Here is a 15,832-nt window from a genome sequence, read left to right as displayed (position 1 = left end):
TTCCGGCGCCATGATTTCCATCTCATGAGGAGACTTTCCCGTGTAGGAAAGAAGGGAAGAGAGCATCGTATGAATAAACTGCGCTCTTCGCAGCCTGGGGAACGGCGGAGCCGAGCATTGCCGCGGCGGGAGGTGAGGGCGGTGCGCGGAAAGCAGGATAGGGGGCGGCAGAGAGGCCGCGGCTTCGGCCGGCCTCCAACCTTGGCGGGCGGGGGGGGGCGCGTGAAGGGACAGGAATAGACGCCATCATTGGGGACGGGGGTGGGGAGAAGTTCAGCGCCCGTGGTCGGAGGAGGGCGGGAGAGAGGCCTGGGCGCCGTGGGGTGAGCTGTCTCGCGGAACTCCCCGCCTCAGGATTTCTGCCTGATTCGGAGGGGTGGGGGTAGCCAGTGAGCGCACCGGGGGCAAGAAGTACATCAGCAATCAGTACATCTGCGAGGTAAGCAAGAAGCTAGACTCCCTCGGGAAGTTTCAAAACAGAGATTGGGTGACCCTCTGCTGCGATTCCTGCATCGCAGGGGGTTGGGCTAGATCAGGGGCGTAGCGACGGGGGTGCGGCCGCAGCAGGTGCCAGGCTGAAGGGGGTGACATTTGGCGCGCCCCCCCAACGCCCACGACCCCCAAACTCAGAGAGTGGCAAAGCGCCCTCGGCTCGCTGTAGGCTTGGGGGGGCGCCGAATGTCACTCTCCTTCAGCTTGAAAAGGGGGATCCACATTCGGCCCATAGCTGTCAACTTTCCCCTTTTCTTGCGAGGAATCCTGTTCGGAAAAAGGGAATTTCCCTTTAAAAAAGGGAAAGCTTGACAGCTATGATTCGCCCCGCTCCCGCCGGCGACCCCCATGGGGCAAGTGAGGTGGTCTTGACCAGCCACAGGATCTGCTGGGAGAGGAGTGTACCAACGTCCGGAAATGGGTGGGGAGGCCAAAGCCAAAACGAGGAACTGAAGCAAAGGCTAGTCGGAAAGCTTCCAGGGGCGAATAAGCTCAATAGTTGCTGGGGAAAGAGCGGGCACCCCCCGCACCATGACCTGCTAATGGTACGGTCTGAAGAGATTGAGTCCCGCGCATGCGGGAGAGCAGAAACACGGAAATAAGAAAAGTAAAGAGTCAACCCTAGGAGCTTCACTTCCCTTGCGCAGTGTTCGCGGCTGCTCTTTCCTCTCCTCAGCCTTCGCACTAGAGAGGGTTGGAGGAGGCAGGCTGCAAGCTTATGCACACTTCCCCGCGAGTAAACCCGGTCGAAGTTTGTTGGATTTACTTGCTGAGTAAACATTGCTTGGGGCTGCGCTGATAATAGTCCCCAATTTAAAAGGAAGAGCCAGGATAGATAGCGTTCTCCTCTTTTCCTTAAAGAGAACTTAATGCACTTTTACCAAGTGCATAATGACAACAACCACACAAAAAACCAGGTGGAGTTGGAGGTACCCCTGCCTGTACGTGCTTCTCCTAAATTTTGTATTGTGCTGCTGCTGTCAAAAGTACAAGCGGCCATCCCTTTAGTAAACCTACTTTTGGCTAGTGCCTTGTGATAGCTTTGTGGTACGAGATCTTATAATATTTCTTTCAAAAAAGAGAAACAGCACCCCAGTGTCCCGCTTCAACCAACCAACCAACCAAAAGTAAATATTCCTGCAGAAAGATGCATAAAAAGCAAACCATAGCTGTGTCTATAGGAAGAATATTCCAAGCTCCACAGTTGGTAATAACCTTTATTAGGGTCAACTTCAGAAGCCACAAAAAAGGGGGCAAGCTTTAGAATTTCCCAGATAATTTATGGAGAACTTGAAAGCACAGCCCGTTTCTATGACACTCCCCCCCCTTATTTTTTTTTTAAAAAACGGTCTTTAAATGGCTTGCAACTTCCTAGCTGAAACAGGGTTTTAGGTCTGACGGGAGCTGAGCTGGGGAGGGGGCAAAAGGAAAAGTTTTGTGGGAGCTGAAACAGCGATTGGAGGAGTTGATGCACGTGCAGAGGAGGAAATACACAGGGAGAAAGAATGGCAGGGCAGAGAAGGCTGAAAACAAAGGGAAAAAATGCAAATGGAAAGCAGCGAGGAGTCATGGCCAGGGAGGAAGTGACAGCAGGTCATGAGCTTAAAATACTTTTATTTAATAAAAAGGAGTGTTCAGGATGCTACTGGTGTTCTCTGGACAGCTATTTTGGGGTGGAGGACAAAGTCCATCGGTGGCACCTGCTTCCTCCTCCCCTCCACCAATGCTCTGCTTGTGGGCTCCCCAGAGGTGAGAAAACAGGATGCTGGCCTCTTGCTGGGACGCCTCAGATGAGAGAGGGAAGGGGAAGAGGAATTAGAAGTCAGGCTAGGACCTGGGAGAACCAGGGTTCGAATCCCCACTCAGCCATCAAGCTGCCTGGATGACCTTGGACCTGTCTCTCAGTCAAGGTTGTTGTTGTGAGTGGATGGGGAGAACCATACAGGCCACTGTGACCTTGCAGGAGGTGGCGTATAAATGTAAATAGTAAAAAAATAAAATAAAGGGCCATCCCTCTTTGCGTGATTTCCCTCTCCCTCTGCCCAACTTCATCTCGGACACATGAAAATATTGCAAGCAAGAGTGCTCCTGAGCACATGCAGACAGCACTTTTTCTTCAGTAACTACAGCCAGTCCTGGCACATCAAGATTCAGGGAAGAGGGTTAACCCCTAGGTGAGGAGGCCGGGCAAACCGGAAGTCGCTTGAAGGCACCCACAATACGTTTCTTTCGGAAACCCGAGCACCAAGTTTACCCCATCTCCATTTCTATTTATTATTATTATTATTATTATTATTATTATTATTATTATTATTATTTTAATTTGTTAACTATCCTTTGCTCTAAGGCTCTGGGCTGGGTTGCAGCCATTTAAAATACAGTGTTAAAAGCAATTTTAAAATTACAATCACTAAAAATACAGTGGTGCCCCGCAAGACGAATGCCTCGCAAGACGAAAAACTCGCTAGACGAAAGGGTTTTCCGTTTTTGCGTTGCTTCGCTAGACGAATTTCCCTATGGGCTTGCTTCGCAAGACAAAAAGGTCTTGCGCTTTTTTTTTAAAGCCGCTTGAAGAGGCGCAGTTGCGACGGACCATGCTTCGCAAGACGAAAAACATCGCAAGACGAAAAGACTCGCGGAACGAATTCTTTTCGTCTTGTGAGGCACCACTGTAAAAAGAAACAGTAGCATCTTATAAAAAATACCATTGCTGGGCTTTATTGGAAAAGGTTCTGTTTTGCAGGCGTTAAAATAGTTAGGTATAGAATGTGATTCTATGCATGATTATTCAGAAGCTAGGCCCCATATTAGTACTAATGTCTTATTAAAACACCCGAAGCTGCTAAAAGAATGAAGAATCCAGGACCACTTTAACAAATTTATTTAGGGGTCCACATGGCACCACCATAAATGCTAAGTCATCTTTCTGATGCTAAACTAAAACTTGATGGATTATGATTAGCTTGATAATGGCCTATTTGATGAAATATTCTGCAGGGGGGGGGTTCAGATGGGCCTGTTTATGGATTATTGAAATGGTGTTACTGAAATGTATTGTTACAGTTTTGTGCTACACATTTGTGCCTTAACTTTTTTATAAGTTGTTTAGAGATTTCTTGCAGTAAGTGACTAATAAGTCATATAGGTAGCAATACTAATATTCAAAATGTTTTAAACATTGGAGTAAAATGACTATGGGATGTATAAAATATAGGCTGAGATTATTATGCAATTATTCAACAGAATTTGCATGCCAATTAATTGTAAATAAAATCTCTTAAGTGGATGAGTTTAAAGTATGCAACAAAAACACAGTGATCATTCACAACAAAAGTAATTAGTGATAACATAATCAGCCTTAATTTGCTATGTTAATTAATATATGTAGTTAGATAGAAAACCACTACATTTATAGCTATAGATATAGACATGATCTTCTTTTTTAACAATATTTTTATTCATTTTCAAGTTGCACATCACACATAAAACATAACAAACAACACATTAATGACATTGCTTAAAATATCAAATCAGATTCTTACACTTCACGCCAAAAAAACTTCCCACATATTACCATGAGATATCTGGGGGTTAAAAACATAGTCTTCTCAGTTAGGTTTGGGAGGGGGGCTGTTGCCATTGGACAATAGCCCCACGCCCTTGCCCCTGTGGCTTTTTGGAAATCAGGGACCTCTAGCAGCCTAGGCGCTACGTAGGGAGCTCGCTTTCCCCTCTGGAACCAGCCCCACCACCCAGCCCAGACAGGCGGGGAAAGCGCTGGATGCGCCCAGACATTGCTGGCAAGACGCAACGGTGCCTTTGGAGACTGGGCCAGCTCCACTGGGCGGGGGTGACAAAAAAAATATTCTGCACTGGGTACCACCTGACCTTGCTACACCTCTGGGCTAGATGACCCATCAGGACCCCTTTCAACTCCGTGATTCCATAATTCATTAACTGCTTCCTGCACTGCAGGGGGTTGGGCTAGATGACCCTTGGGAACCCCACTCCCTCCCTTCCCTCTACGGCGACTCCCTCCCTCCCAGCTTTGCGCATGGCTGCAAGGAAAAGCCATGGGTTAGCCAGGTGAGGTTTAGTCTCTTTCTGTAACTGGCAACTCACACTCTGGTGTTAAAAGGTGGAGGAGGTGTGGAGGGTGGAGAAGGCAAGTGCAGCATGGGCTTAAGAGGAGGCTTCACTCAGAGAGAGAAAAAGGAAAGATCCTGCTGCATGCCACGGGAATTGCTCCCTAGGAAGCATCCTCTCTTAAACCTCCTCCTTGTGGGGATTAGTTTTAGTTCCCAAATTTCATAGTAGCAGCCCTGGGCTGCTTGGCCCTTTGATTAGTTCTGTTTTTCCTCTTGTAGAAACTACGCAAGACCCCTCTTTTAAAAGTTTACATCAACTTCCCAAGTGTCAAAAAAAGGTAATTTATGTATGCCATTACGGTAGCCTGTGTTTTGTTAGCCCCAAAATGGAAAACGAGCAAGGTCCCAACTAAAGGAAGAGTGGCATCTTAAGTTGACGGAATATGCACAACTCACAGATTTAACATATAGAATAAAAGAACAAGAAGACCATACCTTTAGAGAAGATTGGAAAACGTTTATTGAATATATATGGAGGGGGGAATTGTGTACACTTGAAAATGTTAGCAGCATTAAGATAAATTCCGCGGTGTGAATAAGTTTTGAATAATGGAATACTGAATGGTTTAGTTTTTGTAAAAATAAAAAAGCAGGGATTTATGATATGCAAAATGAGCCATGGAAAGAGAAGAAGGGAAGGTATTTTAAGGATGTTTAAAGCAGTATTCTAAATTGTAAAAGAAGAATACACACACACACACACACACACACACACACAAAGTTTAAAACAACACCTGACTTTTACTTAGCGTACTTGCAGCTGCAGATTAAATAGGTGATGCATACGGTGGATGTTTCTTGAATTGCTAACACGGTCTTTCCATAGCTGTCAACCTTCCCTTTTTTTGCGGGAAATTCCCTTATTCCAGCGCCGCTTCCCGCTGCTGTCCCGGATTGTTAGATATCCTGTAGACTGTCCCCAGGACAGGTGAGGCTGCTGATCCCTTATTTTCGAGGCTGCTGATCTAATATTTTCAAATCTGAAAGTTGACAACTATGTCTTTCGTAGATTAAAGTGTCACAGACTAACCGACTCTGAGGCGGCACAACAGAACATAACCTGCTGCTCTTAACTGCTAAGATGTAACTGCCATAACGGCTCCAACTGCCGCAGGGTATATGACATCACAGGGTTCTGCAGCACTTGCGATTAAACCTTTACACATGCATTTTGGACGCCAGCCTCCTGCCCCTCGCACTTCTGTGCACATGGGACTAAAATGGTCAGCAAAGGGTCTGCTTCGCAAGCCAAGGTGGGCTGGAATGACAGCTATTTGAAATACTGTGCTGTGTAAAATAAAAAGAAGGAGATTCATGTGGTAGTTGAGGATCTCTGTGGCGTCGCTTAGGGCAGACCATTTTAGCGGGCGAGACATAGCTTTAGCAAATGTTCTCAGTGAGAAGAGGTCTTGAAAACATGTTTTTGGGAGTGAGGAGTCCAAATGTGCCGCTATTTTTGTGATTTAGACAGCATTTCACTTGGTAAACCTACAGTGGAGGAAGAAGCCCATAAACTGCTTTCAGAAACCAAATAATTTCAATTTCACCTTCTGAAAAGTCAGGTAGTGCTTAATAATAATTATATAACTACATAATATAACTGCAACTACTTAGCAATCATTTTTAATGTTTTCTAAACAATTTTACACACATTTTACTTACAAAACTAAATTCTATTAATTCAACTGAAATATCTTTTGAATTCCCAAGTCATGTTGCAGCTTTTAAGCAACCCTCATTTTTGGAATTTGGCAGGCAGATTCATTCAATCCCTGAACACTTGCCGAGAGAGAATATGTGTTCCTCATTCTGGTTTTAAATTGTTTGTTTGGAAATAAAGGTGATGCAAGAAAGGACTGAACTAAAGAAGAATGAAGTTTCCCTGCCTTTCCTTCCGGCAACCTTATGCTGGGTTGGTTTTAAACGAAGTAAAAACAATAGAGACCCGTTGGCGACCATTGCTGGCCCAGTATGAGTCCTGTACCATTGCTGTCCACATTGCTTTTAAAGACTGGGACGACAAAGCCTGGAAAGACATCCTCACAAACAGGCTTGGGATGACAGTGACTCAAATTGAAGAGCTATTGGATGCAGGTGAAAGGTTTGGAAGAGGTGTTGTGGCAGGTAAGTGACAGTGACTCAACTTTTAAATTTCCAGTAGACATGAAATGCTGACTTTGTAGAGTACAGTCATACCTCGGGTTGAATACGCTTCGAGTTGAGCGCATTCGAGTTGCACTCCGCAGCAACCTGGAAGTAATGGAGCGTGTTACTTCCGGGTTTCGCCGCTTGCGCATGCGCAGACGCTCAAAATGACGTTATGTGCAGAAGCGGCGAAAAGCGACGCATGCGTGCGCAGACGTGCTTCTAGATATGAACGGGGCTCCGGAACGGACCTCGTTCGTATCTAGAGGTACCACTGTATTATTATTATTATTATTATTATTATACTTCTGCCCACCCCAGTCTAAAGAATCTGCTCATATTCTATCATGAGGATGGTGAAAGTACATCTGGGAAAGTATATCTTGCACAGAACAAGGGGAAGGGCAGAGAAACTGGAAGAAGGTTCATCAAATGGTGGGGTGTTACTGCAGGACCTTTCAAGGCTATGACCATAAAGTAGGAAGCAAATGAGCTAAGACAGCCTAGTCCCCTAGTAAATATTCAGATCACCTCCCTGAATGTTCAACTTCCATTAAAAAAAGAGAAAAGTTAACTGTTGAGCCCTTTTTCTGATGAAGATTCAAGGGAAAGCATGCAATCTGTATTTTAGCCAGTTGCACATTGAGAATTTAAAGTAATACACTTAAGTTCCGTATTTTATGTTCTGTGTTTTATAAGCAACTTAAAGAAGGCCTTTTGTCTTACCTAGCAAGGCTCATTTACCCTGCTGTCACAGTGGCTAACCAGACTGAGAATCCACACTAGTGCAATAACACTCCCATGTTTGTGATCTTTCTAATCCTCTCTTGAGGTTTCCCAAGCTGGCAACTAGTGCTACATCTTGCCATAGCAAATTTCATCGTTTAAGCATGTGCTGCATGAAGACGCACTTCCTTTTTGCCTGTCCTAAATCTCCCCAAATTTAGCTTTATTGGTGTCATTAGGAAACTTGGCCATTCTGTTGTTGTTGTTGTTGTTGTTTAGTCGTTTAGTCGTGTCCGACTCTTCATGACTCCATGGACCAGAGCACGCCAGGCACTTCTGTCTTCCACTGCCTCCCGCAGTTTGGTCAGACTCATGTTTGCAGCTTCAGAGACACTATCTAACCATCTCATCCTCTGTCGTCCCCTTCTCCTTGTGCCCTCCATCTTTCCCAACATCAGGGTCTTTTCCAAGGAGTCTTCTCTTCTCATGAGGTGGCCAAAGTATTGGAGCCTCAGCTTCACGATCTGTCCTTCCAGTGAGCACTTAGGGCTGATTTCCTTAAGAATGGATCGGTTTGTTCTTCTTGCAGTCCATGGGACTCTCAAGAGTCTCCTCCAGCACCATAATTCAAAAGCATCAATTCTTCGGCGATCAGCCTTCTTTATGGTCCAGCTCTCACTTCCATACATCACTACTGGGAAAACCATAGCTTTTACTATACGGACCTTTGTTGGCAAGGTGATGTCTCTACTTTTTAAGATGCTGTCTAGGTTTATCATTGCTTTCCTCCCAAGAAGCAGGCGTCTCTTAATTTCGTGGCTGCTGTCACCATCTGCAGTGATCATGGAGCCCAAGAAAGTAAAATCTCTCACTGCCTCCATTTCTTCTCCTTCTATTTGCCAGGAGGTGATGGGACCAGTGGCCATGATCTTCGTTTTTTTGATGTTGAGCTTCAGACCATATTTTGCACTCTCCTCTTTCACCCTCAATAAAAGGTTCTTTAATTCCTCCTCACTTTCTGCCATCAAGGTTGTGTCATCTGCATATCTGAGGTTGTTGATATTTCTTCCAGCAATCTTAATTCCGGCTAGGGATTCATCCAGCCCAGCCTTTTGCATGATGAATTCTGCATATAAGTTAAATAACCAGGGAGACAATATACAGCCTTGTCGTACTCCTTTCCCAATTTTGAACCAATCAGTTGTTCCATATCCAGTTCTAACTGTAGCTTCTTGTCCCACATAGAGATTTCTCAGGAGACAGATGAGGTGATCAGGCACTCCCATTTCTTTAAGAACTTGCCATAGTTTGCTGTGGTCGACACAGTCAAAGGCTTTTGCATAGTCAATGAAGCAGAAGTAGATGTCTTTCTGGAACTCTCTAGCTTTCTCCATAATCCAGCGCATGTTTGCAATTTGGTCTCTGATTCCTCTGCCCCTTCGAAATCCAGCTTGCACTTCTGGGAGTTCTCGGTCCACATACTGCTTGAGCCTTCCTTGTAGAATTTTAAGCATAACCTTGCTAGCGTGTGAAATGAGTGAAATTGTGCGGTAGTTGGCGCATTCTTTAGCACTGCCCTTCTTTGGGATTGGGATGTAGACTGATCTTCTTCAGTCCTCTGGCCACTGCTGAGTTTTCCAAACTTGCTGGCATATTGAGTGTAGCACCTTAACAGCATCATCTTTTAAAATTTTAAATAGTTCAGCTGGAATACCATCACTTCCACTGGCCTTGTTATTTGCAGTGCTTTCTAAGGCCCATTTGACTTCACTCTCCAGGATGTCTGGCTCAAGGTCAGCAACCACACTACCTGGGGTGTACGAGAGACATCCATATCTTTCTGGTATAATTCCTCTGTGTATTCTTGCCACCTCTTCTTGATGTCTTCTGCTTCTGTTAGGTCCTTACCACTTTGGTCCTTTATTATGGTAATCTTTGAACGACATGTTCCTTTCATATCTCCAATTTTCTTGAACAGATCTCTGGTTCTTCCCATTCTGTTGTTTTCCTCTATTTCTTTGCATTGCTCGTTTAAGTAGGCCTTCTTATCTCTCCTTGCTATTTTTTGGAAATCTGCATTCAATTTCCTGTATCTTTCTCTATCTCCCTCGCATTTTGCTTGCCTTCTCTCCCCCGCTATTTGTAAGGCCTCGTTGGACAGCCACTTTGCTTTCTTGCATTTCCTTTTCATTGAGATGGTTTTCGTTGCTGCCTCCTGTATAATGTTACGAGCCTCCATCCATAGTTCTTCAGGCACTCTGTCCAGCAAATCTAAATCCTTAAACCTGTTTCTCACTTCCACTGTGTATTCATAAGGGATTTGATTTAGATTGTATCTTACCGGCCCAGTGGTTTTTCCTACTTTCTTCAGTTTAAGCTTGAATTTTGCTATAAGAAGCTGATGATCTGAGCCACAGTCAGCTCCAGGTCTTGTTTTTGCTGACTGTATTGAGCTTCTCCATCTTTGGCTGCAGAGAATATAATCAATCTGATTTCAATGCTGCCCATCTGGTGATGTCCACGTGTAGACTCGTCTCTTGTGTTGTTGGAAAAGCGTGTTTGTGATGACCAGCTTGTTCTCTTGGCAGAACTCTATTAGTCTTTGCCCTGCTTCATTTTGCTCTCCAAGGCCAAACTTGCCAGTTGTTCCTTTTATCTCTTGATTCCCTACTTTAGCATTCCAATCCCCTATAATGAGAAGAACATCCTTCTTTGGTGTCACTTCTATAAGGTCTTGTAAGTCTTCATAGAATTGGTCAATTTCAGTTTCTTCCGCACCAGTAGTTGGTGCATAAACTTGGATTACTGTGATGTTAAAAGGTCTGCCTTGGATTCGTATCGAGATCATTCTATCATTTTTGAGATTGCATCCCAGTACTGCTTTCGCCACTCTTTTGTTGACTATGAGGGCCACTCCATTTCTTTTGCGGGTTTCTTGCCCACAGTAGTAGATATGATGGTCATCCGAACTGAATTCGCCCACTCCCGTCCATTTTAGTTCACTGATGCCCAGGATGTCAATATTTATTCTTGCCATTTAATTTTTGACCACATCCAACTTACCCAGGTTCATGGTTCTTACATTCCAGGTACCTATGCAATATTTTTCTTTACAGCATTGGACTTTCCTTCCGCTTCCAGGCATATCCGCAACTGAACGTCCTTTCGGCTTTGGCCCAGCCACTTCATCAGCTCTGGATCTACTTGTACTTGTCCTCTGCTCTTCCCCAGTAGCATGTTGGATGCCTTCCGACCTGAGGGGCTCATCTTCCAGCGTCATAACTTTTATATGCCTGTTGTCTTTGTCCATGGAGTTTTCTTGGCAGGGATTCTGGAGTGGCTTGCCGGTTCCTCCTCTAGGTGGATCACGTTTGGTCAAAACTCTCCACTATGACCTGTTCATCTTGGGTGCCCTGCTCAGCATGGTTCATAGCTTCTCTGAGTTCTTCAAGCCCCTTCGCCACTGCAAGGCAGTGATCCATGAAGGGGGGCCATTCTGTTGCTTACATCTAACTCCTGATCATTTATGAACAAGTTTTAAAAGGCACTGGTCCCATAGCACACTGCCTCCCTCTATTGTGAGGACTACCTGTTTATTCCTACTACTCTGTGCTTCCTGTTCTTTAACTACCAGTAGTTACTGATCCACCATACGACCCACTCCCTTATCCCATGACTGCTAAGCTTACTACAAAGGCTCTGGCTGGAAGCACCATTTGTAGCAGGGTACAAAGAGGACCAATGGTTTCTATACTCCTCTCATACAGACTAGTAAATAGGTTAAAGAGGGGAAAGGAAGCACTGGGGGAATGTCACAAAGCAAGGGAAAATGCGTGAGAGAGCTGGAACTATACCACAAATACCAATTCCCCTATCTGTTAGCCTATTGGGTATCTACTTATTGTGAGAGCAAGCAACTTTTCCAGCTGTAGGGTTCCATTTATGGAGTTTGTTCCTTGTGAAGGCTCATGTGATAGCCACACTGTTATCGTTTAGATTCCAGGAGAAGTCTGCCCACCCAGATCTTTTTAATCTCTTTTATCTCCTGACTTTTTAAAGTTTGATGCTGTCATTAACAATTGTATTCTTTGTCTTGTTACTGTATTTTATTACATTCTGTAAACTGCCCCAAATGCTTCAAACTGAAGGGCAGGATAAAGTCCTGCAAATAAAAATAAATAGGCCCGTAATTTCATTTTTTTAGGAAGAAAATTATAGCAATATTTGTGTTTTAAATACAGGACTAATTGACATTGGGGAGACATCACAGTGCCCAGAACTCTTGCCTCCTGAAGACATTTTGGTACTAGAAAATAAAGCCATCCTCTCAGGCTTGGAGCAGAAATACCTGACAGTTATTTCAAACCCCAGATGGTTGTTGGAACCTATTCCTACACGAGGACGCAAAGATGTCTGGCAGGTGGACATCCCAGAGGAACTGATTCCTTCTTTGGACTACTCCTGAAGATTTTTTTCTTTATGGTCCCTTAACTCTACATTTTCCAAGCTACTTAAGTGGAATAATTTTCTTCTACTGACCTTAATGTAGACCACTATTATAAAGTGAGCCAGTGCCTTATACCTTGGTGTTATCACTCTTGCAAATGGAGAACCTTAATGGAATAGTTGGGGTCACCAGTAAAAGTATGCTTTGTTGAAGCTTCTAAGATGTGGATTATTGTGAATTATCCATCTTAGGTCCAAGCTATCTGAAAGACCATATCTGCTCACACAAACCTGCCCAGATGTTGAGATCTTCATGGGAGGCCTTTCTCTTTGTTCTGCCACCTTCACAGGCATGCACAGGAGGGGATGTGGTGGAGGGCCTTCTTGGTGGCTGCTCCCAGACTTTGGAACTCCCTTCCTAGAGAAGCTAGACTGGCTCCCTCCTTGTTGTCCTTCTGCCAACAGATGAAAGATGTTTTTGTTCCAACAGTTTGGGAAACTGACTGCTTTTAATGAAAGGGCTGGTGCCATGCCGTTTTTCTGTAATTATTGGCATGTTTCAAACAGGTCTTAAATACGTATGTAGTTTTAATTCTATCATTGTTTAATTGTAGTTTAATAATTGATTTTCCTGTTTTTAGTGGTTCTTGTTTTTATCTATAAACCACCTTAAGTTCCATCGGGGGGGAGGAGTATAAATAAATATTAATCATCATCATTTACATGCACATTATGGAATATTAAACACTTTTTCTTAATTAAGTGAAATAAACAGATCATCAGTTAATCCCACTCCCTCCCCCAGAGCTTTCACTCTTAATTACTCTGCTCCTATTGGGTCTATGGTCTCATCACAAATGGCTAATCCATGCCCTCCACCCCTTTTTAGTAAACTCATTTAAATGCTCCATTCAGAGTCTTCCTCACTACTTTGCAACTGTCCTTTCAGCTTCCTATGCCCCTTGTGCTATTTGTGGATGTAATGCCATACACAGTACTCTGCTTCTATAGAAATGAATCCTGTTACAGTGGTACCTTGGGTTACATACGCTTCAGGTTACATACGCTTCAGGTTACAGACTCTGCTAACCCAGAAATAGTACCTCAGGTTAAGAACTTTGCTTCAGGATGAGAACAGAAATCGCACAGCTGCGCAGCGGCAGCTGGAGGCCCCATTAGCTAAAGTGGTGCTTCAGGTTAAGAACAGTTTCAGGTTGGTGGCCACTAGGGGCACATCGGAAGATGGCTGACAATAACATCTCTCCGACTCACACGAGGTAATTAAAAGGCTGTGATGGGAGTAAACAGCCTCCTGCCCCCCCCAAGGGTGTGGGGGGGCTGCCCTTGCCTGCTGTGCCCTATACCACCCCCGAATTTGTGGGGGTGGGGGCACTAGGCAGAAAGCCCTTGTGTGGATCTCGGCGCTCCTAGACGCTGTCTCTGATTCGCGCCTCTAGCTGCAGCAACTTCAAAAGAAACAATTAGGAGGAAGCTAATGCACATATTTCAAGGAAGAAGGGGGAGTAAAGACTGCTAACTGAAGAGATCTCTGATAAACAAGATGGTTCGGAGGAACAAGAATAAATCATGAGAAGACACACGAAGGCTCGGTATGTTCGGCAACGGGACTGGATGGGGGAGGGCGAAAAACTTTCCTTCCTTTTCTCTATGTGATTAACCAAGAATCCCCACCCCACACACACACAAGTCACAAGTCAGAAATGCTGTTTAAATGACTTAAGCTGTGGATTTAAGACTGTGTGGAGATAATTTTCTAACCAAAGCATGTTTCAAGAAGATCGTTGAAAGCATAAGACCTTTGGAATGACGCAGCAAAAAATATTGTTGCCGTCTTGGCAAGTTCCGTCGAAAGATTTATGTCTGGGAGGAGGAAAGATCTGTTTTCATATTGTGGGTGAGCCTCCTCAGAGGGACTAAAGTGTGACAGACTTGCGAGATTAATGATGGAAAGAGTGCTGTTATTTATGAAAGTGATGATATATGGAAACCATCTTGATATGATGACTGGACGAACGAAAAAATTCATACAGTATTATAATTGGTGTTTACCTGCTTAAGGAGATTATCAGAAGAGATCATAAAGAAAAAAAGAAAAATATATGAACAAGATGAGATGTGGAAACAGCAAGATAAGACTGGATAGAATTATGAAAATTATTTGGACAGATTTGTGGATATTAACACAGCAGCAAGAAGATGATCGGAATCCCCCTTCGGAACTTGAAATATGGGTCACCCCAACAAAAATTTAAAATTCGGCTGTGTAATTCGGAATTTATGTGATGTGATTTGATTTGATTTGATTTGATTTGATTGGTCAGTTAATAAAAGTTATTTTGAGGGGGGGGGGAGTTTCAGGTTAAGAACGGACCTCCGGAACGAATTAAGTACTTAACCCGAGGTACCACTGTGCTTAGAAATGCTATGGATGTTTATTAAACCTGCTAAGGAGGATGTGGTCTACTTTTCTTTAGATCAGGGGTGGGTAACTGATAACACTCCAGTTGTTCCTGGGGTAGAGTTCCCATCACACCTGGCCAGGAGTCATCCTGGCTGGTGCAGATGGGAACTGGAGTCCAGCAACATCTACAGTGCCAAAGGTTCACCATCCTTTGTTTTATTATGCTGCTCAGCCACACTCCCTTTCCCCATAGGTCAGTGGTGGGCTCTGCGGTGTTGACCAAGACTAAGGATGACAGGAAATGCCACCTCAGTGACCTTGGCACCATAGGGTTGTAAAGGTATTTCTGCTTCCCATACCGGAGTTCAATGTGATGTTTTATTCTAAGAATGTTTGGCAGGTCACTTGGGCCTCTCAGAGGTCTAAAGTGAGATTTTTTAGCATTCTGAATTTTCTTTGGGCCATTGCATTTTTAGTGTGTGCATATAAAATCATCTATGTAAAAAGCATTTATGAGTTATGACAGCTAGTTAAGATTCACATGGATTGAACCATTTTTAGAACTCCCCTACTAATTGAAATTGAAATACTTTATTGTCACTTGTACAACTTACATACAGTGAGATTACACGAGCACCCCCCACTCAGCTCTCTTAATTCCCCTCATTTATTGACACTCACCCACATTGTTTTCCTCTGCAAAATGAGCTACAGGACTCTGCAGCTCCCAGCCCAGAGAACTACATTTTGGCACCTGAGACGAACCACAAAATGGCGCCTTCCTTCCCCACCAGAAAAGAAAGGGTGATTGAAGATAGACATCAGTATCTGCTGCCCTGTGAATCCTGCTGCCTAAGGCAGTCGCCTCACTTTGCTTCATGGGTGGGCCAGCCCTGAAGTGAGCCCTGGCAAGCAAAGTACGGTATTTCAAAAACTGATTATATCCATTCTTTCCTTCTTTCTGAATAATTCTGGGCATCTTAAAAGCTTGTTACATCTAAAGGTAGATGTTAATATTTAACAGTCCAACTGCTCTTTTAGAATATGACAAATTATTATCTATGCTTTAATATTACTATGTAATTTACTTGCTGTTATTGTAATTTTGATATAATGTGGCATCCAGTGTACCGGTACTTCTGAAATACTCCACAATAAAAACAGTAGCTACATTTCAGTACAGTACCGTATATGAAAGGATTATTAGAAACACTGGTTTTTATTTCAAAACATTTGTTGTTGTTCTTCCAGACATGCATTTGCCCAATTATCTAGAATCTAGATCTCATAACAGAAGCTAGCGCCATGACAGAAATCTGAAGTAGTTTATAGATGAATATCAAACCTCATAATGAACACACAATATATTATTTATTATTGCATCATATTAGGATCTTTTTGGGGGGATTCTGTTTCATTGAGTATCTGCACACTGTCCTAGATTTTAAAAAGA

At 43.8% G+C, this 15,832-nt stretch overlaps 1 protein-coding gene across 10 annotated transcripts; it reads left to right on the top strand.

The window, feature by feature from the left end:
• Positions 1-9: 9 nt before the first annotated feature.
• On the top strand, positions 10-15,556 carry LOC310698864 (protein EOLA1-like). 10 transcript variants are annotated; one of them, XM_083486648.1, is made up of 4 exons: positions 10-132; positions 6,481-6,764; positions 11,753-13,170; positions 14,337-15,556. In XM_083486648.1, exons 2-3 carry the CDS (start codon positions 6,512-6,514, stop codon positions 11,974-11,976), a joined length of 477 nt encoding a protein of 158 aa, XP_083342774.1. In that variant the 5' UTR covers positions 10-132; positions 6,481-6,511; the 3' UTR covers positions 11,977-13,170; positions 14,337-15,556. The 10 variants fall into 10 exon arrangements, with proteins under 10 accessions (XP_083342774.1, XP_083342770.1, XP_083342772.1 ...); XM_083486644.1 differs by having other exon boundaries at positions 13-132; positions 6,396-6,764; XM_083486646.1 differs by having other exon boundaries at positions 66-439.
• The last annotated feature ends 276 nt before the right edge of the window (positions 15,557-15,832 follow it).

This window comes from Podarcis liolepis (genome assembly GCF_965112155.1).
Source record: "Podarcis liolepis genome assembly, chromosome: Z".
In the NCBI taxonomy this organism is placed as follows: Eukaryota; Metazoa; Chordata; class Lepidosauria; order Squamata; family Lacertidae; genus Podarcis; species Podarcis liolepis.
The sequence above is the reverse complement of the archived record's forward strand: the minus strand, read 5'-3'. Positions and strand labels throughout refer to the sequence as shown.